We start from the raw sequence: 23,104 nt of genomic DNA, 5'->3' as shown, positions 1-23,104 counted from the left end.
TGTTCACTGTTTCTCAGTTTCTCTGAGTAATCTATTTGATCTCTAGATCTCAACTAATTGTTTGAGTTTGAGTTTTTGTAAAGGATCAATCTTGGTGCAACCTGTGATCCTGGAATTTCCCCTGGATAAATTGCAGTTGAAGGAAATTTTAAATTCCTGTTTTTGTAGGGAAAAAATGGATATACACTTATTAAAGCTGAAAATTAATGTCTTGCGGTGATGTCGAAGACTAGTTATAAACATTCACTGTATTTTGTGAAAAAGGTCATTGACAAACACTGGGACAAGACAATGAACAGATAGCACTTTGAAACACAACGTCCCCCCATTTTTTTTTTAATCAGTGTTACTGCTGTGTTGTAGCTGTTTCCAGAGATCAGTTCAAATGCCAGACCTTTGGGGGGCGCTGTATTGCTCTAACAATAAACAAGAGAAGAAGCCCGGACCAGCCAGTGAGCTAATGTTAGCTCTTAGCAGAATTCCTCTTTACAGGTTCTTACTGCTTACCGCTGTTACTCCGACGACGCCCCCTAACTATGGTAGGGTATATAAGGCGCATCGGATTATAAGGCTTTTGTCAGCTTTTGAGAAAACTGAAGGCTTTTAGGTGCCCCTTGTGGTGCGGAAAATACGGTATGTGCAAGTGTTTATGTTTTTGAGAAGTTCAATTTCAAACATTGATAAGATGACTGACTGACAGGGATGCTAACAGATGTGACTCCTTCAGCTCCTTTTCTATTGGATGATCTGAGTAGAGGATGAATTGTGAGGGAAACCATCAAAACATCACCACTACAGTAATTAATCCGTAGATAGCTATTAGTGTGCTCCTGAAATCAAGACATGAATGTGTTGGAGCTTTTCTGAGCATGTCTTAGCTTGTGCAGCGCAAAATGTCAGCATCCATCCATGAAGTTTTTTAGACCAACTTGGACATGGGCCACAATGTCCACTTACAGTCACTGAGTTTGATGATATCTTTAACATAAAGGGCAGCATGATTCTCCAAATATAATTGATATTGTTCATGTTTTGAAAATGAACTTATTAATTATCTGGCTTTCAACTGTCATAATGTTTATTCTGTGCACAACAGTTTGAGACAGACCTATTTTTTTCACTTTTTATTCGTTTCATCATAATTTCATCACAGAAAGAGAAAACTGTAAACCCCCACGGAGGCAGTGCTGGTCTTTATAGTTTATGCAGTCGAACTTCTCAAATAAGCAAAGACTGCACAGAAAAATCAAATACAGATGAAGTCTCTGCTTGAATAACATTTGCTTTTAATTTTTGTAGAAAAACATTACAACTTTGTTTATTCATTTAACATGCAGACCACTGACTTTGTTCAAATAAAAGCTTATTTACAACTTAGCCCCCTCATCTTAAGCACAAGAGAACAAATCTTTCAAATATCCAAAGGACATGATCACATCAAACACTTCTACCACAGACTGAGCCGCAGCTCAGCCTCAAACACGTTCATAAGGAGAGTTAGTGTATGGACAAATACTGGCACAGAAACACACCACAGCAAACCACAGGCAGAGTGAGGACAGAGAAACGCTCTGTGATGCTGAAGCCTTAAGTTCTGGATGAAATTAAACTAGGAGCCTCTGGACACGGCACAAACAGGACCACAACATGAGCACAAGTTTCACACAGCCACAATGACACGGTTTTACAGACAAACATAACTACAAGGCAATGTAGTGGAGATGTAGAATATTCACTGTTTGTTCCTCTGAAACTCATGAATCCTTGCCTGAACAAAAACCATCACGACCTCTTATTTCACCAGTGAGCACATCGTTTGCTACAAACTGTCAAAGTGGCACATTGCTTTCAAATTTTTACGACAGATTTAAATCATAACTTTGGTTGTAAACACTCAGCAGGTCACTCTGACTGGATGTTGTGCCAGCGAGCCGTCTCTGTTTGCCCCCTGCTGCACATCTCCTTCCAGTGTCCCTGTCCTGCCTCTGAAGCCTCTCCACCAATCAGAACACGGCCCAGGATGCTGCTCTTGGTGTAGAGACGGCCCTGAGGAAACAAATATCATTGAGTATTAACATCACTCGTATATGATGGAGTCGGTATCTTTTGATTACCTGAAAATTCAAAGGGTAGTTCAGGGTTTTTCTTTTTTAATGGGATTGCAAAGGGTATTTGTCAACAGTAGGTGCAGCTGTAGTAGGTTGGAAAATGCTGCATTTTTAGTTTTGGTATTAAAACAGACACCCCCTATTTTTTTGTTCAATATATGAACAGATTCATCACATTTCAAACCATTTGGTATGACAACTACCCAAAAGTTTCAGTAGATAGTGCTGTTGCACCATTGTGGCTGCAGGGGAGACGATGTAGCTTGTTCTGCTCATGTGCAGATTAAATTAGCAACGGCAGAGCAAGACGCTAACCGTGTCGTCTCTCCTTAATCCGCAGGTACGTTCAAAACTGTGTTTTCCAGTACAATTGTGTTTGATAACTATTGTAAAGTTGTAACATGAGGTTTTGTGACGTTTTGGCATGTAAAGAGATAAGTCGAGCGTTGTTGTATCAGCTTTGTGAGTGAGTAGACAGCACCGAGACAAGCTAGTTCTTTTTTACTAACTTTCGCCATAAGCATGTACGCGCCAAGATGCCACATGGCATTGAATGTGTATGTACGTGTGAGCATATCTGTATGTGTGTGCACGCGTGTGTGTTGTAGTAGGTGTATGTGGATGTTGCTACATGCAATAGGAAGAGTGATTTTGAAAATGGTAGCATTTTGGTTTAGCTATTGAGTTGTATGTATGATTTAGTTTGCACTGTTCTACTTTTGGTTGTATTTAGTTTTGTTTAAGGAGAGTATTATATTATTTAGTGTCCTTTTTTTTTTTTTTACATGTATATTCATTTATGTTGCTTAAGTTATATTAGGATATTTTTGAGTCTTTTATAGTCAATGGATCCCTGTCTGCAAGGCATCTTTGAAATGAAACACTAATGTGGTAAATTGAGTTCAAACTCAATTTAATAAACAAATGAATGAAAAAATACAATAGCACTTGGCCGAAAAAAGCATATTCATTTAAGCTCTATTCTTGGAGGTGATAACATAAGAATGAGTTTTTTCCGTTGGTAGGACCTAGAAACAACAGAACTGCAGGATCTCCCTGAATCAGAGGATATCAGTGACTCACATCCAGTGTGTATCGCTTACAGTCCAGAGATCCTTCAGTACCTAACACCACTGACTTACTAACTATTTTCATTTTTTAAGAGGTTAAATCAGAATAAAATCAGGGAAGAGAAATGGCAGAGCCTTTTTAAAGTAGGTTTCCAGCACAAAGTGTTTTTTGTTGCATAATAATACATCAATGGTCCACATGACTTTATCACAAATACTGTAAGGCTGAAATAATTTATTCAAATATTGAATAAATGGATCACGATAAATCAGAGAGAAAACTATGTAAATTTGCACGGTAATATTTTACTCAAGAGGTCCGCAAATTTCATTGCACTTAGGCAATAATTAGACAAAGTTTTTTCTTTCTTTGAAATTACCCCATAGATTGCATGAGATTATAGCGAAAATTAGCTCATAACTTCTGGCCAGATTCTCTTTTGCAGTGCGTCTGTACTTGCAGTGTCTATCACAATCAGGTAAGGACAATTTACAACCCCACTCTTGGTGAATATCACATCTGACGCCTTCAGTTGTATCATGTAAAACATTATAGACCTAATCATAAAAGGACATCATTTTGCATCTGATCTTAGTTATGCTTATCAACAAACTCGATACTAAAGAACTTGGTGTAATTAAATAACAAATAGCTAACTATCAACTGCTTATTGGTAAATTGAGTTATTCACTGAACATTTCAAATGTAATTATCAGAGGAAACAATGAACCTAACTTCTGTATTACTCTAATCTATGCATCACACAACCCTACTTTGAATATTGAATTTACCTGCATGACTATAAACTCTAAGACCAATGGCAGCTGAGTGATGTCACCAGGGGGCAGATCAAACAGAAAGGGAGCGTTCCACACCGGGTTTGGACCACTGGCCCCTTTGGTCTCCTTGGTACCGATGACCTTGCCATCCTGACGCAGATTGATCACAACGTAGTGGTCTGTGGGAGAAAAGTAAAGAGTTTAGGTGATACACTTAAACAGTCTTTTTTTTTTTTGAGCTTTTTCTCTTTTTGTGGTAAAGTAGGACAGCTGAAGAAAGACAGGAGTTACCCGGAGTAAAGAGTGGTAAAAGACATGCACCAAACAGTTAAGGCTGCTGCGACGACTTACTGAAGTCATGTGCTTTGTTTTATTATGTTTGTCAACATCTTCATAATCCTCTGCTCCAAATCTGTATCATCTCTTGTAATCAGGATTCTCTTGTAAACCCAGTGCAGCATGCTAATTGGATTTGCTAAAATTAAAACTCAGTGTGTCACTGTCAGACAGGAACTGTGTATCTGCAGAGGGGTTTTTGAATTGTGAAGTACAGCAGGAGTTTTGATACTAAACTTTCTGTTTTGATACTCTAAAACTCTCTGGTACTTAATTTCACCCTCTCCTCACAGCAACAACACAGCACAGCTTTGAATGAGATACAGTGACATGTGACACAGGCAGCAGGGGAAACGACGGCAGGCTGGTCAGTGTCTAATCTGATTACAGTCAGACAGTCAGGGGTCCACTTTGTCTGCATGAGGCTGAGGCAACAGATGAGGGTCAGAAACCTGGTTAATAGTTTACACGTCAGCCAGTAGGCTCACCCAGGATGGAGCTTGGAGTTATAAGATGCAGTTACAGGAAATATCAGAGGGGGGTATTAAGCTTTCACAAATTTCAAACATGGATGTAAAGTAACTATGCTGTATGCCTATGCTACATGTGTGCAGATTTCCATACCCTGACTTATTCATATGTTGCAGAAATTAATGTGTCTGTCAGAAAACAGATTACAACTTTTGGTTGTAAAAACAGCACAAGGCTTTCTGAAATGATGGGGTTATTGCATGAGGATCTTCTAACTGGATTTTGAAACTTTCAAAAAGGTCTACCCTTGGCCCTGCCTCTGACAGGCCTCCAGCGGGCTGGCCAATCAGAGGGAAGGGGGTTTGAGGAGTGAGGAGCCTTAAAGAGACAGCAGCTAAACTAAGAGTTTTAAACAGAGGCTGATATAAGGGTTTTCTAAAACACCAATGAGAGGAAAAATAGTGATTATTTTCTTGTTGTAACGGGGGGAACTAAAAGGGCAAAACAAAGCCTTAAAAAAGGACACTGTGTAACTGGAACAAATAGATTGACCTAAGTCTTGTTTGTGCGCTTTATATAAAATGCAAATCTATGCAAAATTCAGAATGTGATTAATTTCTGAGCAGGAATTTTACAATGGAAGCTGGGAGGCATTTCAAAATGAACATTGAGCTGTTTCCACCACCACTGATGAAAAGAGTCATTTTTATTTTAGAAAATGTGAAATCAGAACTTCTAAAATATTGACATTCACCTGTCAAAAATCCTATATCTGCCAGCGTATTATTTTCATTGAACTATTCTAGACTTTAATTTTGAAACTGTGTTTAGTCATGTGTGCTATGAGCCAAGGAACATCAGTTTAAAAGAGAAAACGAACACAGGAAGAGTTTTTTTCTAAGCTCTCTGCTCACAGTGAAGAATTTAACCAATGTCTGACTTCAGAGAAGATGCACAGGGATGGGAGGGACTGAGCAGGTTCAGCCAGATTAAACCAGACTTCTGCTGAGATAGCATTTTAAAGTCACAAACCCCTAAAACATAGAAAACTTTGTGTTTTTTTGAACACAACAACAGTTTTTAATAGTCTAAACATGACATCAACAACAGGAGCATCAAGCATTAAAAACCAAGCTGTGGAGTCAGTGGTTAAATCTATAATCTGTTGTTCTTTATGTCTTTACATAATCTAAAGAGTTTTTGAGTAATTTCTGTCTCCAACAGTTTTCTTATGTGGTGTTTTTACTACATTTTAATGACGTAAATGAGACATTCTATATTCACATCTCATTATTTTGTTTAATTTTTTCAGCCTGCAACCTTTCTGTTCAAGCTCAACTCCAGATATCTCCGAAACCTTCTTTACCACCACCAGCAGTGGTTGGCTGTTTATGATTAAATGTTTATATTTCATCTACTGTGAGCTGGCTGCTTCATCAATCAGGAGAGTGTATGGGTCAGAAATTACAGTCAGCAGAAAGTCTTGACTACAGGAATCTTGCTCTGTGTTTCCAGTCAACCTGGGTGCAACATTATGATGTAAGTCAGAAACAGCTGCCTTAAAGTGTCCTCACAGTGGGTTTTTAAAGGTTACAAACCTTTGAACCTTTCTACAGTCCTACAATTTCATTTAGCAGATGCTTTTGTCCAAAGTGACATACAACACAAGCAAAAATTTAGACAGAAGGAAAAACCTAGTTAGTGCGACAACATGCTACAAGTTATTCTGCTGCAGGTGCTGACATTAAGTGCAGGATTTATTTATTTATTTTTATATATTTTATTTTTTTAATGATAATGTAGAATAATCTAGCCAACTAACCACAATCAATTGCTGAAACAACATACTTCAACCTTCAACAACATTCAGTAATTAGTTCTGAAAATTCACCAAGAGCTGAGTCTGAGACCTTCTGACCCATTCAACGCCAGGACAATAGAGGACAAATAGAAGAAGGGTCAGATTAAGTATTTAAGCGTTCCCTAAATAGATGAGTTTTCAGACATCTCTTAAAAGTAGAAAGTGACTCTACAGATCGTATAGAGTTAGGTAATTCATTCCACGATTTGGGCACAACAGATGAGAAGAGTCTGGCTAGTGATTTAGAGCCGCGCTGAGCTGGGAGCACCAGGCGTCTTTCACAAGCAGAGCATAGTGGGTGAGAGGGAGTGTAGACCTGGATCAGGGACCCCTTGAAGGCAGGAGCTGTTCTTGTCAATGTTTTTTAAGCCAGAAGAAGAGCTTTGAATTTGATTCGGGCTGCCACTAGAAGCCAGTGAAGAGAGATTTACAGCTGGGGGATGTGTTTTGTTTTGGACTGGCTAAAGACCAGAAGTGCTGCTGCATTTTGGATCATCTGCAGAGGTTTAAATGTACACACAGGGAGGCCTTTGCATAAGAAAATCCATGATAATAAAGGTGTATCCCTCGCTTTGTTCTGAGGATATTTGCCCGTTACCTGGAGTTCCTGGTATCCTCATGAGCTTGGCCAGGTTTTCAGCCTTTCGGACCATCACCTTTATGCGGTTTGCCAGAGACTGGTACTGCAGCAGGATGAAGAGCTGGCCCAAAGCCCGCGGCACACACACCGAGCTCTTCCTGTGACCGAGTGTTTCCAGAGAACTCACACTCTGAGGGAGAAAGAGACGAGGAAGAATGAGAAATAAAGAAAATATGAGCGATACAGCCAGGGGAGAGAAACGTCCTCTTTTAGTCTGCAGATGTTCCTCTCATCCTCACAGAGAGGTTTGAAACCGAAGCCAGCTAAGAAACCAGGAAAAAGGAGTGGATTGGAGAATCAGAGGAGGCATTCACGCAGTCACAATCTGTTTCAGCTCTTTTTTAAAAGAGTTATAAATGAGTGCCTGTCAAAGTGAGGGGATGGTTAGTTTCATCTGAATCAGCTGTTTATTCATGAGCCTCAGTGGATGGACCTGCCTGAGGAGCTCAGCTGGGCTGACGCTCAATCACATTTTCAATCACTTAAAGCTAATCGGTCATTTAGGGAAAAGTTATACACAGCTTTCAGAGTTCAGAGCATTTTAAGCAGCTTGGACACCCAATACCCAGGAATAAAGAGGACGTTCCTGCACCACAGCCCTGTGGATGAATGAGATGGCAGAGTTTAAGTACGGTGGTAATTTCCATCTGACTTCACGTCACATCTCATTTGCTTGTATTGTTTTGGGCTGTGTGAGTCATCAGGCCAAGTGTTCACCCTCCAGCGCCTTTCTGAGGCCGGGCAGCAGAGTGTGAAGACGATTTCATCCAACAAGTGAGACTCGGTTCAGCGCTTCTGTCTGTCACCTCAGAGACCATCACGTACAGTCACACTGCCTTTCAGAGGGAGACGTTTCTCTGCAAACACAAACCCCAAAGCTACAGCAAGAGATTTGTTTTCCAGCTTCAGCAAACATCAGGATAACGGTCAACTCCGTAGCTGTTCAAGGGAAAGTCATTTATCCAAACTTTCCTCTTTTCACATCATCTGTTCTAGTTTTGCAGGTTCACATTGTCACTCACTGTGTCGTGATGCAGGGGTTTAAGTTTTTCAACCCAGATTTTATCACTTGACTCAAAGATCGGTTAATGTCACAACTTTTCTTTGTATATTCTCTCAAATCTTTGAACTCCAAAGACTGCAAAATAGTCATTTCTACTAAACAAAAAAATTAAAATGTCCTTCTTACTGAAAATCTGACATTATATCTGAAAATTCCAACTGTACTTAACTATTCTTGTTCCTCACTTAGAGATAAAACGAAATGTTTTCATGTTGTTTGTGATCTCATACTCTTGCTTATTTTTGCAGACTCCACAGAGGCTTGGTATAATCCGGTGACTCGGTCCCCTCCAGATATCTTGGGTTACATAAGAGACTCTCACTGACTGATTACTTGGTATGAGTCATCATGGTCTCCAGAGCATGAAGGCCCCAGGAGAGGTGGGACGAGTCATTTAGGAGGAATTTCTCCCCGTGGTTCTGTTTTGATTTGTGCAGGAGGGAGGGAGTTAAAATTCAAACTATATTAGAGATGACTTTCCATAAATGAAATACCAAATAACATCTGATGTGAAGGCCGATTTCACCTCTAATGTCCCACCTGCATTGTATAACATTGGTGTGTTACCACAGTACCATAAAGTATCACACAATGGGACTTTGATATTATGTCTGGCTTCAGTGTGTCAGTGCAAAGATGAAACTATAACTGGTGCAACTTGCAAAGAGGTTTTTTTTTTCTTGTTGCAAAAAACACAGGTTACAGATTAGCTGAGCTCATTTTTCCACAGGATTTGCAGAAAAAATGCAGTATCAGTTAGCATGCAGCTTAGTTTGGGGTGCTGAAAATATTTCAGTGTCTGGTTCAAGACAAGTCATGTTGTATGCATAAAATACATTAACCTCTTAAGACCCAGCGTCCACATATGTGGACATTACATTTCTGCCTCTCAGACTCATAATAATTCATTTTTTTATACTTCGACCTATCAGCCACATTAAGGGACACTGCCCACATCATATTTTGAGGAAATCACAACATTACACCCAAGAAAACAAAATATTTAAGTACAACAACACCACGAACAAACACATTATAGAGAACTCATAACACAAATAATCAAACCTCTCGTACAAAGACAAAGTTTAGTAATTGTACTTATTAGGTCTTACTCATCCAAAATAGCAAGGTAAATTAAAAAATGTAGACCAGACAGGAGCTTGTGTCTTAAGAGGTTAATGCAGTGAAGTTACTCAATTTTGATGTGAAAAGTGTGGTTTCCATTGTGATTGATAGAACTCTGGTTTTCCCAAAAACATGCGCAGTAGTGAAAAGTCAGATGATTAAAACTCAGAGCTAAAGCAGCAGTCTGGAAGCCTACTGTGACTACTATGTGTTTTGTTTCTGGATCACCAAAAAACGATCCTGTTAACATGATAAAATCGTTTCTCTATCTTGTGATTATGAGATCAATCAACACTTTTACAAGAAAAAAACAGCAGTCTTGAGCTAACGAGACAAAAAAGGTGAGATCTGAAGGGAAAAGTTCTACTTAACAGGGGAAAACGGAGTGACTGAAATGCAAAGAGTCACGACTGCTAAGGGTGTCCATCTTTCATCAAATAGCAAAGATTTTGCTTTAAACAAAAAACAATCAATACCAATATTCAAAGGCAAGTGCATCTCACAACTGCTCCTAGATGTCTTTACGCTCAAACTCAAACTCCTGAAGCTCCTATTGGGAACATAAACAACGCCACTGTACAGACACAGGAGTCTTTGCCAGGAGTCCTTATTAGCGACTGGATGCCCCACGAGTCCTGAAAAGCCGGTTGTTGTAGCAGGCTTGAAAGGTTAACATGTCTCTGAAATGAAATATAAAGAGCCGTCATACTCAGAAAACATAATACTGATTATCCTGACCATCAGCAGCAGTGAGTCGTGATCAGACTGCTCTCATGGTTAAGCGCACAGCCCATAAATTTCTGCCACGTCACCCCCATGAAAGTCAGAAGAAGTCATGCACTGCAGATGAAGGATCATCAATACTCTGACTGATCCCATTGCACTTCTTACAAACCCTCTCCCTTCTTTCTTTTTTTTTTTTTTTTCAAAAAACAAATCCATTAACTGAAGTCACTGCTGCACATCCTCTGTATACGCACCCACTCCTTAAAGAATTATCCGGATTACTGAGCAGCTCCGCTCTGACACAGCATGCTCCCACTATACAACCCCACGGCTACACACACTGACACCCGGAAACTGTTGACACAGGCTGAGAGGAGAGGAGGATGCTACTTATATGGGCACAACAAGGGCAGAGGAGAGTACACCTTACTCTGATGTGCTCTTAGGTGTAAATGAGAGAATTTACAGACACAGCACGACGCTTTGGCAAAAGTCTGCCTGACTGAGTAATGTCCAGTAAAACATCAGGACCCCCTCCCCCCTTCAAAGCCTGTTATTAATGCTCCCTGGCTGTGTTTCAGAGGGCACAGCGTGGGCACGCCGCCAATTTTCTGCACTGTGCTTGTTCATCGTGCAGTTACCAACAACAATGTCGCCATGACAAACAACAGTGGAAAACTGGCTAATGAAAGAACTGATCAGAGCAACATTCCTTCATGGATAAAACACGATATGAATGTAAACTGTTGGCCCATGCACGTTAGCATATTAGCCATTACGTCATCTGAAAATGCTGACTTTGCAGAAAACCACCAACATCTACAAACACACACACACATGAGCCCAGAGAGCACTTATCCTGTGAAGATTATTCTGCCTGGACACAAGTATTCACAGCCTTTGCTCAAAACTTTGTTCATGTCCTTTGGCAGCAATTACAGCCTCAAGTCTTTTTGGATATGATGCCACAAGCTTGGCACACCTGTCTTTGGACAGTTGGGAGTTTTGGAGAGTGTTGAGTATTGGTGCACTGTCATTTTCAGATCTCTCCAGAGAACTTTGATTGAATTCAAGTCTGGGATCTGGCGGGGCCACTCAAGATTTCACAGAGCCTGAAACCACTTTGATGTCTTGGCTGTGTATACTGAAAAAAAGTGGATGTCATCTTGCTTTGCTTAAAGTGAGGTCACCACAAAAACTGCTATGGGTCAAAAAATCTGGCTTTCCAGTCATTCCAGATGGGCTGTGGTCAAACTTTAAGAAATGAATACACCTCGTTGAAATGATTCTCACGTCCAATTGTTGCAGTGATTTGAAGATATCATTTGGCTGCCTTGTATTCAAGCCTTCTTTTTTCTAAAAAAGTTTCGTTTTCATTATTTACAAGAGGTTAAAAACAAGGTTTTACGTCACATTTAGCGATGATTGACAGCTGCCATTCTCATGTATTTTTTTCCGGAGATTGTAAAACATGTCTGGGGGTAGAGTCAAGAAGTGAGTAGGCCCTCGAAAGAAAAAAGATAATTATAATTTTTGTCACTCGGCTCCTCTCAGATTCTCCCAGAACCCCTTACAGTCTCAACTGTGCAGACTCTGGCTGCAAAACTGCTTCAATGGCTGCGCCTGTGACTGGGGAATTTTGGCTTCAAAACCGTACAATGATAAATGACGGAGCCAAGCTGTCCACTCTATAAACAGTCTATGGTGAGCTCAGGGTTGTGGTCCAGCTGAAAGATGGACGTTGCCCCAGTCTGAGGTCAAACACCTCAATCCTGACTAGTCTTCCAGTTCCTGCTGCTGAAAAACATCCCCACAGCATGATGCTGTCACCACCATGCTTCACTGTGGAATTGACCAGGAGGTGAGCGGTGCCTGACAAGTCACCTGTAGGACCTTATACAGACAGGTGTGTGCCTGTCCAAATCATGTCCAGTTAACTGAATTTAAAACAGCTGGGCTCCAGTCAAGATGTGGGAACAGCTCAAGGACGATCAGTGGAGACAGGATGTGCCTGAGCTGAATTTTGAGATTTGCGCTAAAGGCTTTGAATACCAATGTAAGTATAGTATATAATAGTTAAGTTTTTAATTTCCAATTGTTTTTGCAAAAATAAAAAAAATCTGTTATCATCTTGTTATTATGGGGGTTGTGTGTAGAATTTTGAGGGGACAATGAATTTATTACATTTTGCCTGTGACATAACAAAATGTGGAAAAAGTTAACACTTTCTGGATGAACTGCATCGTGAGACCCCAGATTTGGAGCCTGCAATGTTTCAAACAATGCTTTAATCTAGTTAATCTTATCCCCATGTACCTTTTTCAGCTTGCTTTTGGTTGGGAGGAGCTGCCTGGTGTAGGTGGTGGTGGTGTCGGGCTCCCACTCCATGTGTTCACAGGGCAGCTCCACCACTCCCAGCGCAGCCTCCCTCAGGCCCGAGAAGTCCCTGCTGTACACCGCCAGTCTCAGGATGCAGGTACGCAGCTCGTCCACAGAGCCCACCTGCAGCACAAAGCTCTGGCTGTGCAGGTCCGGGCTGAGGCTGCGGCGCCGGGGTGCTACCTGCTGAGGGGAGGGGCAGAGAGGAGGGAGGCTGGCCCGCACAAACACCCCACTGCGCCGCCGACTGGCCCCTGAGAGCCCGAGGATGTTGACCACCAGGGTGCCACAGGTGGAGGAGAAGAGCAGGGAGAAGTGCAGGAGAGGAGCCGACTTTGATGGGACGGAGAGAGCGTTGGAGCCATACTGTGATGGACCTGGCTCCCCCTGCTGGATGGAGGCTCCAGCAGGACCTGCAGTTAGCTGACTGCTCTCGCTGTACAGAAAACTTTCCCCACTCACGGTGCTACGCCGACCCACCGCCCGGCGGGACTTTGACACCAGGCTGAGCTTTGTGAGGGAGGGGAGAGAGGCTCTGCCATGAGTTGGACGTTTACTGGGTGAGCAGGGAACAGCAGGGGTGCTCAGGCGTCGCATCGGAAAGGATGAGCCGGGAGACTGTGCCGGCTCAGCTGATCTGTTGGGACTGGGGTCAAAGGGCAGAGCAGGGAGGTCATCCTCAGAAGGGGAGGAGCTGCTTTTAGAAGAAGGAAACTCCAACACGTCTCCATCCAGCTCCTCGTACTGCTGCTTCACAGGCTGCGTGCACAAAGATGGAGTCAGCGTGACAGTCACTTTCTCAGCACGATGGGGAGACAGATAGACCGCCTCCTTGTCCTCTGAGGAAACACTCTTCTTCTTTCTGCGACAGCAGAGGATGCAGCCGAGGACCAGGCAGTAGCAGAACACAGCCAGACCCACAGCCAGCAGGATCTGCAGGTGAACTACACACAGAAAACAAGGAGTCCAATCAAGGAAATTCAATTTGTTCTGCTCAGATTAACGAGGGACAAAAGCAAGTGAACTGTTGGTTATCAGGAAACAAAGTGCAGAAAAAGAAAAACACCAACGGGAAAAGATAGGAGACAAGGGTATTTGTTAGAAACTAACAAATTAAATCAGTTTTGTTTTTGAGTACATGATCTTGTCAGAGAGGAATAGAAAGCATATCAATTCATTTAAGCTTAATTCATTACACAGCATATCAGGGCATCTTCATCTAAGCTTTATCTGGTTGTGTCTGCACTCTGCGCCCTTGATGAGATTAAAGAGGAAATGTCTCAGGCTCATAAACATAATTTTATAAATGGTAAAGTCACAGTTGAGCACATGCAATGCATCAGTGCCAATTATGTTTGCTGATATGAGCACCTTTTCTGCATGGCCAGAATCATGATTTGAGCAAGTTATGTAATAAAAACCTCTCCGTGCTTTTGAACATTTTTCGCCACATTTCTTTGACATTTAGACTTGTTTACAAAATAAAGACCCAACAAAAACAGCTCAAAGCACGTCAGAATAAAGTTTAGAGTTTTAAAAACCCCTCTGTCTGTTTAAAACTGCCTGATGTGCAGAGATTGAAGCTGTTAAAGCTGAACCCTGATGTCCACTTAACGTCACATAATGAGGCTGCACAGGGGTGACTCATACTTCAGACACACTGCTGCATCACACTGCAAATAAGGCTGAAAGCTGTGAGCTTCACACGGTGACAATGACAACCAATAGGAAAGAGAAAAGCTGATGGGAAATCTATCTGCATAAATCTATATCTCTCAATAGGCAAATGTGTTTTTCTACTCTTTCATTTCCTTAATATAAAGAAAGACAGATTTGGGTAAAGCACATTGTTTCAGTTGTTTATACAAAAACCAAACCCTGAAATCTCATCTGATGATCTGAGAGGAGTGTCAGAAAAGCCTCAATCTGTTCAGAGTGATTAAACTTTAAAAAACCTGCATGAACCGTTTCTTCATAAAGATCTGAACACTTTCAAGCAAGTTGAGTTCAGTCTTCCCATGCAGATTTATTTCAGCTTAGTCAAAGAGCCGCCTGGAGCAGCTCCTCACACAGCCTCCATTAAGAGATTAAAGCACAGAAGGGCATGATGCAGCAGTAATATCAGAAAACCCTGGATATTGAAATCTGAGCTGTGCCAGTTCAGCATTTATGCAGAAATCTTGCTTCTGAGGGACGCATCATCCTGAGTTTTATACAAATTTGTGAAGATCTGCTGGTAGAAAAGAAAAACTGCACATGCATCTGTACCAATAAGGAGAGTAAATTCAATTAAGAAAACACTGACACATTATGTTGGAAATTTTTACTGACTTCACTGTCTGAGATGTTTCACTTTATCCATCTACAGTTATAGCTCTCCCATATAGAGAAAGTTGTTAAGAACGAACAAGCTGCAGCATCAAAACACGTCAACTTCAGATCTCCTGTGTGTTAAATATCTGTTGGAAATTACCAAAGTGGAAGCATAATAACTTCACTGAACTACATGCTGCATTTTTTGCATTTTTTCTGTCAGACACAAACACTAGAGAGCTAAAAAATCAACACACAGCTCACCACATAGAGATAGGAGGCTTAAGCAAAGTAAATAACAAAGCTCAATAAGAGTTAAAGCTCCTACCTGGCAAAGTGTACTGCGACATGTTCCCTCAGTTCGGAGTGTGTTCAGTCAGTGTGAGCGCTGTTTATGCGTGCTGCTCCATTGTCAGCGCACAGTGAGACCTGAAGCCTTCAGCCAACAGCTTCATCTGGTGACTGAGCTTTTATTTCACTCAGTGTGAGTGTGTGTTAGAGACAGACACGGTCTGCTGCTTTCTCTCCAACAGCTCAGCCCACCGCTGCTGCTGCTGCTGCTGCTGCTGCTGCTGCCTGCTGTCACCACACTACACTCCAGTTAAAGGGACCAAATGAGAACAATAATAAGAGAGGACACCACAAAGAGATCAGAGCACAAGCCCACTACGTCAAAGATCCTGTCTTTGTGTGACTGATGTGATAGGTCAGTCCTTCACAGCCATGGTGTGTCAGTTTCATCAATCAACAGCAGCTCTCCTCTGAAGGAACAGAGAAATCCAGCCTAAAGGAAGCGGCTGTATGGATGTTATTTGGAATTCTGGTGCAGTGAAAACAAAGGTACTTTTCAAAGTTTAAATACCCTTCTTCTTCTCTTTATACAAAAAATACTTTATGGACTGGATTCAGTTGATCCATCAGAATCAAAACTGACGAACCTGTAGGTCACAAACTATTGACACATTTTGCCATATACACAATGTCACTAACACCGTCTGACCACCAAACAATTGTTTCATCTTGATATTTACTAACATTAAGCTGAGACACAGAAATGTCAAAGGAAATGTAATATGCTTTCTCATTTTTTGAACATGGATATCAAGTAAGAAGGCTGGATATTTAACATGTGCAGATTACTAAACCTCTAGTTATATACACTCTCTGGCCACTTTATTAGGCACACCTGTCCAACTGCTTGTTAACCCAAATTTCTAATCAGCCAATCACATTGCAGCAACTCAATAAATTTAGGCATGTAGACATGGTCAAGATGATCTGCTGCAGTTCAAACCGAGCATCAGAATGGGGAAGAAAGGTGATTTTAGGGACTTTGAACGTGGCATGGTTGTTGGTGCCAGACAGGCTGGTCTGAGTATTTCAGAAACTGCTGATCTACTGGGATTTTAACCCACAACCATCTCTAGGGTTTACAGAGAATGGTCCAAAAAGAGAAAATATCCAGTGAGCAGCAGTTCTGTGGGTGAAATTGCCTTGTTGATGCCAGAGGTCAGAGGAGAATGGACAGACTGGTTGGAGCTGATAGAAACCATGTCCATGGAAGCAAGTCTCACAAACTTCACCAGGTTGTTTGAAACCTACATGCAGTTGTCATACACACCTGGGAGGTTTGCTAACTTTGAGGGTTTAAATTTTTATCATAAACATAAGACATGTAAGTGATTGTTTCAATTGTCCACTACAATTGTATTAAATGTTTACAAAGGGTTAAACTGGCAGGACTGTACTGTGCTAAAAAATAAATAAATAAAATAAAAAATCAAATAAAACATGAAAAAGGAGTCATTATAATGTAAAAACATTTTAAAAATCCCTTTTTTTTTCATCGCTGTGGATCCACCACCTACACATGCTCCACCAACGCAAAGAGGATGACTCACACCTCGGTGCACAAAGACTGTGACCACACGCCTTTCACACATGGTGGAGCGACATTCATACGTTTTCCATGCTGAGACATTCCTCTGTTCAAGCTAATGATTCCTCTCAGGAGGAGACTGGGCTCAATAAAAATGTAACTCGACCTTCAAGAATTTGCACCAAGAGATTCTTACACTACACAGGATCTAAATGAACAAACATTCCTCATAACTCATTAAAATGTTGGAACAAACAACAGAACCTGATCATGTAAGATGATCACACTATAATTCACACACAGCAGTCCAAAAAACTACAGTTAATAAGGGATTTTAATAGTGTGACACATATGAAAAGCATCTTGTGTTGTTTAGTGAATTGTGTTGTTAAAATGTTTTATTTTAACCTAACTGTGGATACTTAAAGATTATTTCTTATTAATGAAAATGTTCACAGTGGGTGAGGAATTATCTGAGACAAGTTTCCCATCATTAAACTATTTTCATTAAGATAGAATTTGTGCTTCTTCTGCAGATTTTTTCTCAAACCTTAATTGTTGACTGTGTTTTTAAATTAGGACTCCATACTGTGTTAGCGTTTAACTTTAATATTAGGATTTCATTAAGAGCACCAATGTTTCAGACACTGGAGAAGAAAACAATCCCAAATATAGTTGGGGGGTAGAAGTCTTTTCTCTCTCAACATGTGAGATGTACACTTCATTACATCACTGACAGTTTTTGTAAAAAAAAAAAAAAAAATGTATTTCATGACATGTTTTCTCATATCCAGACATAACTGAATTCCTTCACTCTCTGAGCTTTGAAAAACTTAGTGCACAGGAATCTGCTTTCAACCACCCACACCTGCATGAAGAAGAGACCCCTCTTTTCATGGTCTTTTTCTCCATCAGCTCATTAACATCACTTCCTTGAAGAGTGCTTTCAAAACCTTCGGGGAGTCCCTGCTCTGAATCCGTTGAAAAGGACGGACTGCCACTCTGCCAACAGCAACTTCCTGAGATAAAAGCCAGAGATGAAAAGCAGAAATCTGCACTTCCCTGAGCGTCCACTTGAGGCAGATGTTCAAAGCGAGTCAATTCCCATGGGGACCCAAACCAAAAAATGTCCCTCCTCACCAGCAGAATAAACACGTTTTCAGCCTTGTGCAAACTTGGTTTTGGTTTCTATACAGCTACAAACTTATCCACTCTTGGCAACTGCACGTGGATGAATCTTTAAAAGAGTCACCAGTTTAATTTACATGTTAAAGACTAACGCTGTGTCTAGACTCACACACTTCTGTTTGTCCACCAACATGAAGCTCACTTTATACTTTTATACTTGCAGCCTTGTCAACCATCATTTCACTTTTTACACAATCAACTTTTTTTATCAGTTTAAGTGCACTAGCTGAGAAATCAAAGTGTGCTGTGCCTATGAGGCTCACTTACAGCTCATGGGTTTCAGTCTTGTTTAATGTTTTTTCACACATCAGTACCTGCCTCATGTGTTTCACCTGTGGCCTCTGGAAGCTTGAGACATTATCAGTGTTTCCACCAAGCAGTCCGTTTCTGTTCAGTACGGTTTGGCACGGTTTGGTACAGTTAAGCCTGATTCTGTTTGTGTCTCCACAGCAAAACTGTGCCTTCTCGTGGTAGGCGATGTGTAAGTCAGATGCCAAAAGCCGTTAAGTAATAGCGTGATGCTCTAACAGCGCGATGCGGTTTACCCCGCTAATCAATCCAACAAAGAAGAAAAACGTGACACAGTAAACAAAGAGTAACGATGGAAGACATGCAGCATTTCATCCTCTCTGTGATTGTCGTGTAGCTCTTTGATACAAAGTGCAATCAAGCTTTGTTTCAGAGAAGTCTGTGTGCTGTCAGGAGAAATGCAGCCACTGTTGCACAATAAGTGACAATTTTTTTGACCAATCAACAGTCTGCAGTGTTGTAGCTCCACCTTCCGAGACGAACCAGTCTGATAAATGTTTAAAGATACTTTAAGCTGCATAATGTTAAGTTCCTCATAAATTAGGCATGAAATAACAAGTTGTGCAAAAAAGCATTATGTTTCCCTTGCACAGACAGACCTGCAGTAAATTTCATAAAATGCTGCAGGTCTAAGATATCTATGAACCTACTTTGGTGTAGTTTCTTTTTGTTTTGTCAACAATCTCAGAAATTCTGCCCAAAGTGGATCAGTCAGCTGCGTTCCCCAAAAGTTGGTCTGGACTGAAAGCGGGGCTGAAAGAAGAAGAAATATCAAAGCTAATAACTAATGACTGTGCAACTCTGTGTCTCAGCATCCAGAGCATGTTTCTTCTTCCTGACTTTCCTCGTACATCCACTGCTCAATTTATGAGCACAGCAGTGATTTCCAAAGACTGTTTCTTGTCCTTGCAGGTGTTTGTTTTGCTCCTTTCCCTCTTGACTGTCCTCTTTAGTAAACAACAGACCCCTATCAGCTTTTTCTCTGGTTTCCCTTGCCTGATCTTTTTCTTGCACCTGTCATCCCACCTTAACTGCTCTTTACACAGCAGCTGCATGCCCATACTTTTCACAAACATATATTCAAGGGCCTCTCTCGTTACCTTCCCTTGAAAGGCAAACACGTTGAAGTGTTTTCTCATTTCTTCCTTTCCTTAAAATCGTGTCAGCCTCCTCACTCTCCAAACTCTTTGAACATTCAGAAATGACTTTGCCTCTGATGATAGCGATGCGTCACCTCTTCATTTTCCCTTTCCTCTGGTGGCCACATCAGAGAACATTTATCTATTTATTTATGTATTTTTAGTCGTCATCATTCACTCATCCTTTCTCAGTGACTGTCATTGCTCACTTGATTTCTTACTCTTTTCTTTTCTCATCGTTTACTTGTGAAGCCTCTTGAAACTCAATTTTCAGTTTTGTGCTTTGACTCCAGTCTTTTTCTGATTCCTTTTCTCCTGCTCATCTTCCCAAATTGCAGATTTTTTTCCCCAAATCATTACACTGCCCTCATGTGGTGAAAAGAACAGTTTTTGCAGCTTTTATCAGGAATTAGATTTTTTTTTTCTTGACGGGGATGACTCAGTCACCCATCCCTGCACCTCTTCATGCTCTTTAACCTTCAACAAGCTGAGAACACTTCATCCCTGATCTGTGAGGAATTATATGCCTGCTGGCTAACAGAGCGGCTGTGCTTGGACCGTGGGTTAGTTGAGCTTTTAATGTGGTCACCCTCAGGCTGAAGAGGATCTAGATAGAGGTCCTATGTCACTTCATATCACAGCCTGACCCCGTGGATCACTTTAGTTTTGTGTGGGTGGGTCAAATGTATGGTGGCCCTAAAGGGCAATGGGAATAAATACATTTCAGAAGCACTAATACATTTCACAGAATGCAAAATCACAGATCACAAATTAAAAGTAACTGATCACAAAATAAATTTCATGAAACCAGAAAGGGACAATGTCACTTGTCTCTGATTGGCTCAATCATAGCATGTCAATCACCTCAGTCTTCTATCATTTCCTATTTACATTGGATACTGGCTTAAGCAGAGCCAGCCACTGGGACCTGGACAACTGTTGCTCAAGCAGAAGCATGGTCTTTGTGTCAATAAGGAGACTGTAATGAGACTGCTCCGGGAGCTGAATCCACGTGGGATCCTCTTCGGTGCATGTCACAGGTTTATCTGTCGCATTTACCACTCTATGGGTTTGTCCAATCAGAGACAAGTATCATGGTCCCACTCAATGGCGCTGCCCCTACCCTTTCAGGTTACATGAAATTTGTTTTGCAATCAGTGACTTTTTTTTTGCGATGGGTGAAACCTTTTTGTGATCAGTGAGATTTATTTTGTGATTGGTGGAATTTATTTTGTGATGAGTTTCTTTTAATTTGTGATCTGTGATTTTTATTTGCATTCTGTAATATGTATTTGTCTTTTTGAAATATATTTGTGGTTTTTGAAATGTATTAGTGCTTCTGAAATTTAATTTACGCTTGTGAAATATTTATTCCCATTGCCCTACCGGGCCGCCATACAAATATGAGAACAGACAAATGAGCTACATGCAGCATCATCAATCAGGACAACGATCCTTGAATAACAGTCAGCTTTTCAGATAATTAGAGGATTTTCTGAAATTATTTCTTTTTACTTCTATTAATTAGATTATGATTATGACAGCTGTCTCCTCCTGTCTGTTGTATTTATATTTTTACATTCATCTCTTTATTTTATGTTTACTTCATGCAGGGGGCATTTGACAGCTGAGAAAACCATAATCACTGAATTGATTCATCTCTGATCCGGATGATATTAAGGATGAGGGGTTTTATTTCTACTACTTTTCACATTTAGCACCAAGTTAATACATGCTGAAATGAGGCATTGTCAAAGAGCTCCCCCCTCTGGCTGCAGTGGGTGTAACATCAGTTAAAAGCACCATCTCTAAAAGACTCAAAGATAGATCAATTGAGACATTTTATCAGATTCCTGGTGTGTTTAATTCTCTTCAAAACGACTGTTTTCAACATTATTTTCTTTACTGTTTTCAACCAAGAGTTGAACAGTTCATCTATAACGCTGTTAAAAATTTTACATCATATTCATTTTTCATTGCCAATGAATAAATGTTAAAATAACATTTTAAATGTGACCTACTGTCTGGCACAAGTAAAACAGAAAACATATATTCTTTTAATGATGAGTAGAACTTGCAGCACAGTCAGTTGTGTCAGTGATGTGTGCTTACTTATTTTGGTTTAAGTTCTTATAGCTCACCGACTAAGGCTTCAGTCATCTGGGGAATGGGGAGGGTGACTTTTAGCCATGAAAAACAGCTCACAGCATTTTAAGTGACTGAACCAGCCACTTCTAAGGAAGACAAAGCACTAAAGGACTTTAAGTCATCGTACTGTGATGTCTTGCAGGTCCATTTACATTGTGATGATTGTTAGAGAGGGGTAGTTTGTACCTGGCAAATTTGATCTGTTGGTTTGACAAACTTGTGAAGAACAAGACTCTTAAGAGAAAAACACTTAAGACATACCTTCCAGGTTTTTGACGAAAAGAACCTGAATGAGGAGCCAGAGGAGGAGCAGCAGAACGACTCCCTCTATCATTCCCTTACAGAAGAAGGAGACGACAAGCTGCCACTCAGGCTGATCCGGGTCATCCTCGTCCACTGGATGGGGCATCATCTGATGACGGTAATCACCTGTGAGAAGGCAGAGGACAATTTCATAAGAGTTTAAATGCAGACATTTTTTCTTTACCTCTAGTGAACCTTACCCCAAAGTATAAAGTATAAACTGCATCCTCTGCTGGACATCAGTTTAATATCAGGGAACACATAGCTCTCTGGAACACTAAACAAAAACAAAAACAACAAAAACAGAACACCCCACTAGCATTAAAAGAAAAAAACAGCACCCCCAGCAGGCCTGTATCTGGTATCAACAAAAGCACAGTTTATGATTGATGAAGAGGAGCAGACCAGCAGGAAGAAGGAAAAGACAGACTTGGTTATTATAACCTTTGACTTACATTTGTTGATCATCTTCACTCTTCATCCATTGGCTCATTAACTATGTACAGAGTGTGTAACACTTGTCAATGAAAACACACCCCTGTTGTCTCATCGGTGTCATCCTCCATTCAGTGTTGTGAGTCAGAGTTAGTTTCAGCCACCTTCTCTGGTTAAAACTGCAGTCACAGGCAGCACGTGAAGCCCTGCAGCAGCGTTTTCACATTAACTGCTGGAAGACGTCCAGTCATAACTGCAGTCTGCTCCGGCTTCTGGCAAAAGACCCATGACTGCAAACTCCCTGATGCTGCGAATCTGCCCTCAAGGGGGAAAAAAAGCAAAAAGATAAAGAGAGAGAAAAAATCGATTAAAGATCTCTTTTCAGTGTGGGAGCCTTAGTATAGATAGTAGAAAGTGTTTGAGGTAAAAAAAAAAGAAGAGAAGAAGAGAAAATAACCAAAAAGAGCAATTTTCATCAGCATGTTAAAATCAACAGAGAGATCAGAATCAGTTCTCAGGTCTAATTTAAAACCAAGAACAGGTGTTTAATGTCCAATAAGACATCCATTCAGGACTTTTTTCCCATTAAAATTTGTCATTAGTAAGGTTTTTTTTTTTTTTCTAACTAAATACTGATACTGATTAAACTGAATACTGATACTCTTTTATCTGTTAATTTTATTTTATTTTATTTTTTGTTGTTGTTGTTTATCAAATCTTCTTTTGGTTTGTGTTAATTTTGATATGATTGATTGATTGATTGATTGATTTATTGATTGATTGATTGATTTCCATCACGTAAACAACAATGTACAAAAATAAAATTAAAAA

General features: G+C 40.6%; 1 protein-coding gene across 1 annotated transcript; it reads right to left on the bottom strand.

The window, feature by feature from the left end:
• Positions 1-1,193: 1,193 nt before the first annotated feature.
• On the bottom strand, positions 1,194-15,405 carry LOC141787959 (synaptotagmin-5). Its single transcript, XM_074666721.1, has 5 exons — positions 15,201-15,405; positions 12,497-13,503; positions 7,225-7,396; positions 3,971-4,137; positions 1,194-2,046 (listed from the first exon to the last, which is right to left on the bottom strand). The coding sequence occupies exons 1-5, from the start codon at positions 15,220-15,222 to the stop codon at positions 1,903-1,905; spliced, it is 1,512 nt and encodes a 503-aa protein (XP_074522822.1). The 5' UTR covers positions 15,223-15,405; the 3' UTR covers positions 1,194-1,902.
• Between the last annotated feature and the right edge of the window lie 7,699 nt (positions 15,406-23,104).

The sequence above is a fragment of the Halichoeres trimaculatus genome, unplaced genomic scaffold, assembly GCF_033239565.1.
Source record: "Halichoeres trimaculatus isolate MK-OKI-2021-1 unplaced genomic scaffold, fHalTri1.1 fHalTri1_scaffold_3, whole genome shotgun sequence".
NCBI lineage: Eukaryota > Metazoa > Chordata > Actinopteri > Labriformes > Labridae > Halichoeres > Halichoeres trimaculatus.
This window is presented reverse-complemented; position numbering and strand designations above follow the sequence as displayed.

Bases quoted from the DNA above. Each gene is read 5' to 3' on its own strand.
- LOC141787959 (XM_074666721.1), bottom strand. From the start codon at position 15,222: ATGTCGCAGTACACTTTGCCAG. The intron at 7,397-12,496 runs GTACATGGGGAT...TTTCTCCCTCAG, and splicing joins CCAAAAGCAAGCTGAAAAAG to AGTGTGAGTTCTCTGGAAAC. The intron at 2,047-3,970 runs GTAAATTCAATA...TTGTTTCCTCAG, and splicing joins TAGAGTTTATAGTCATGCAG to GGCCGTCTCTACACCAAGAG.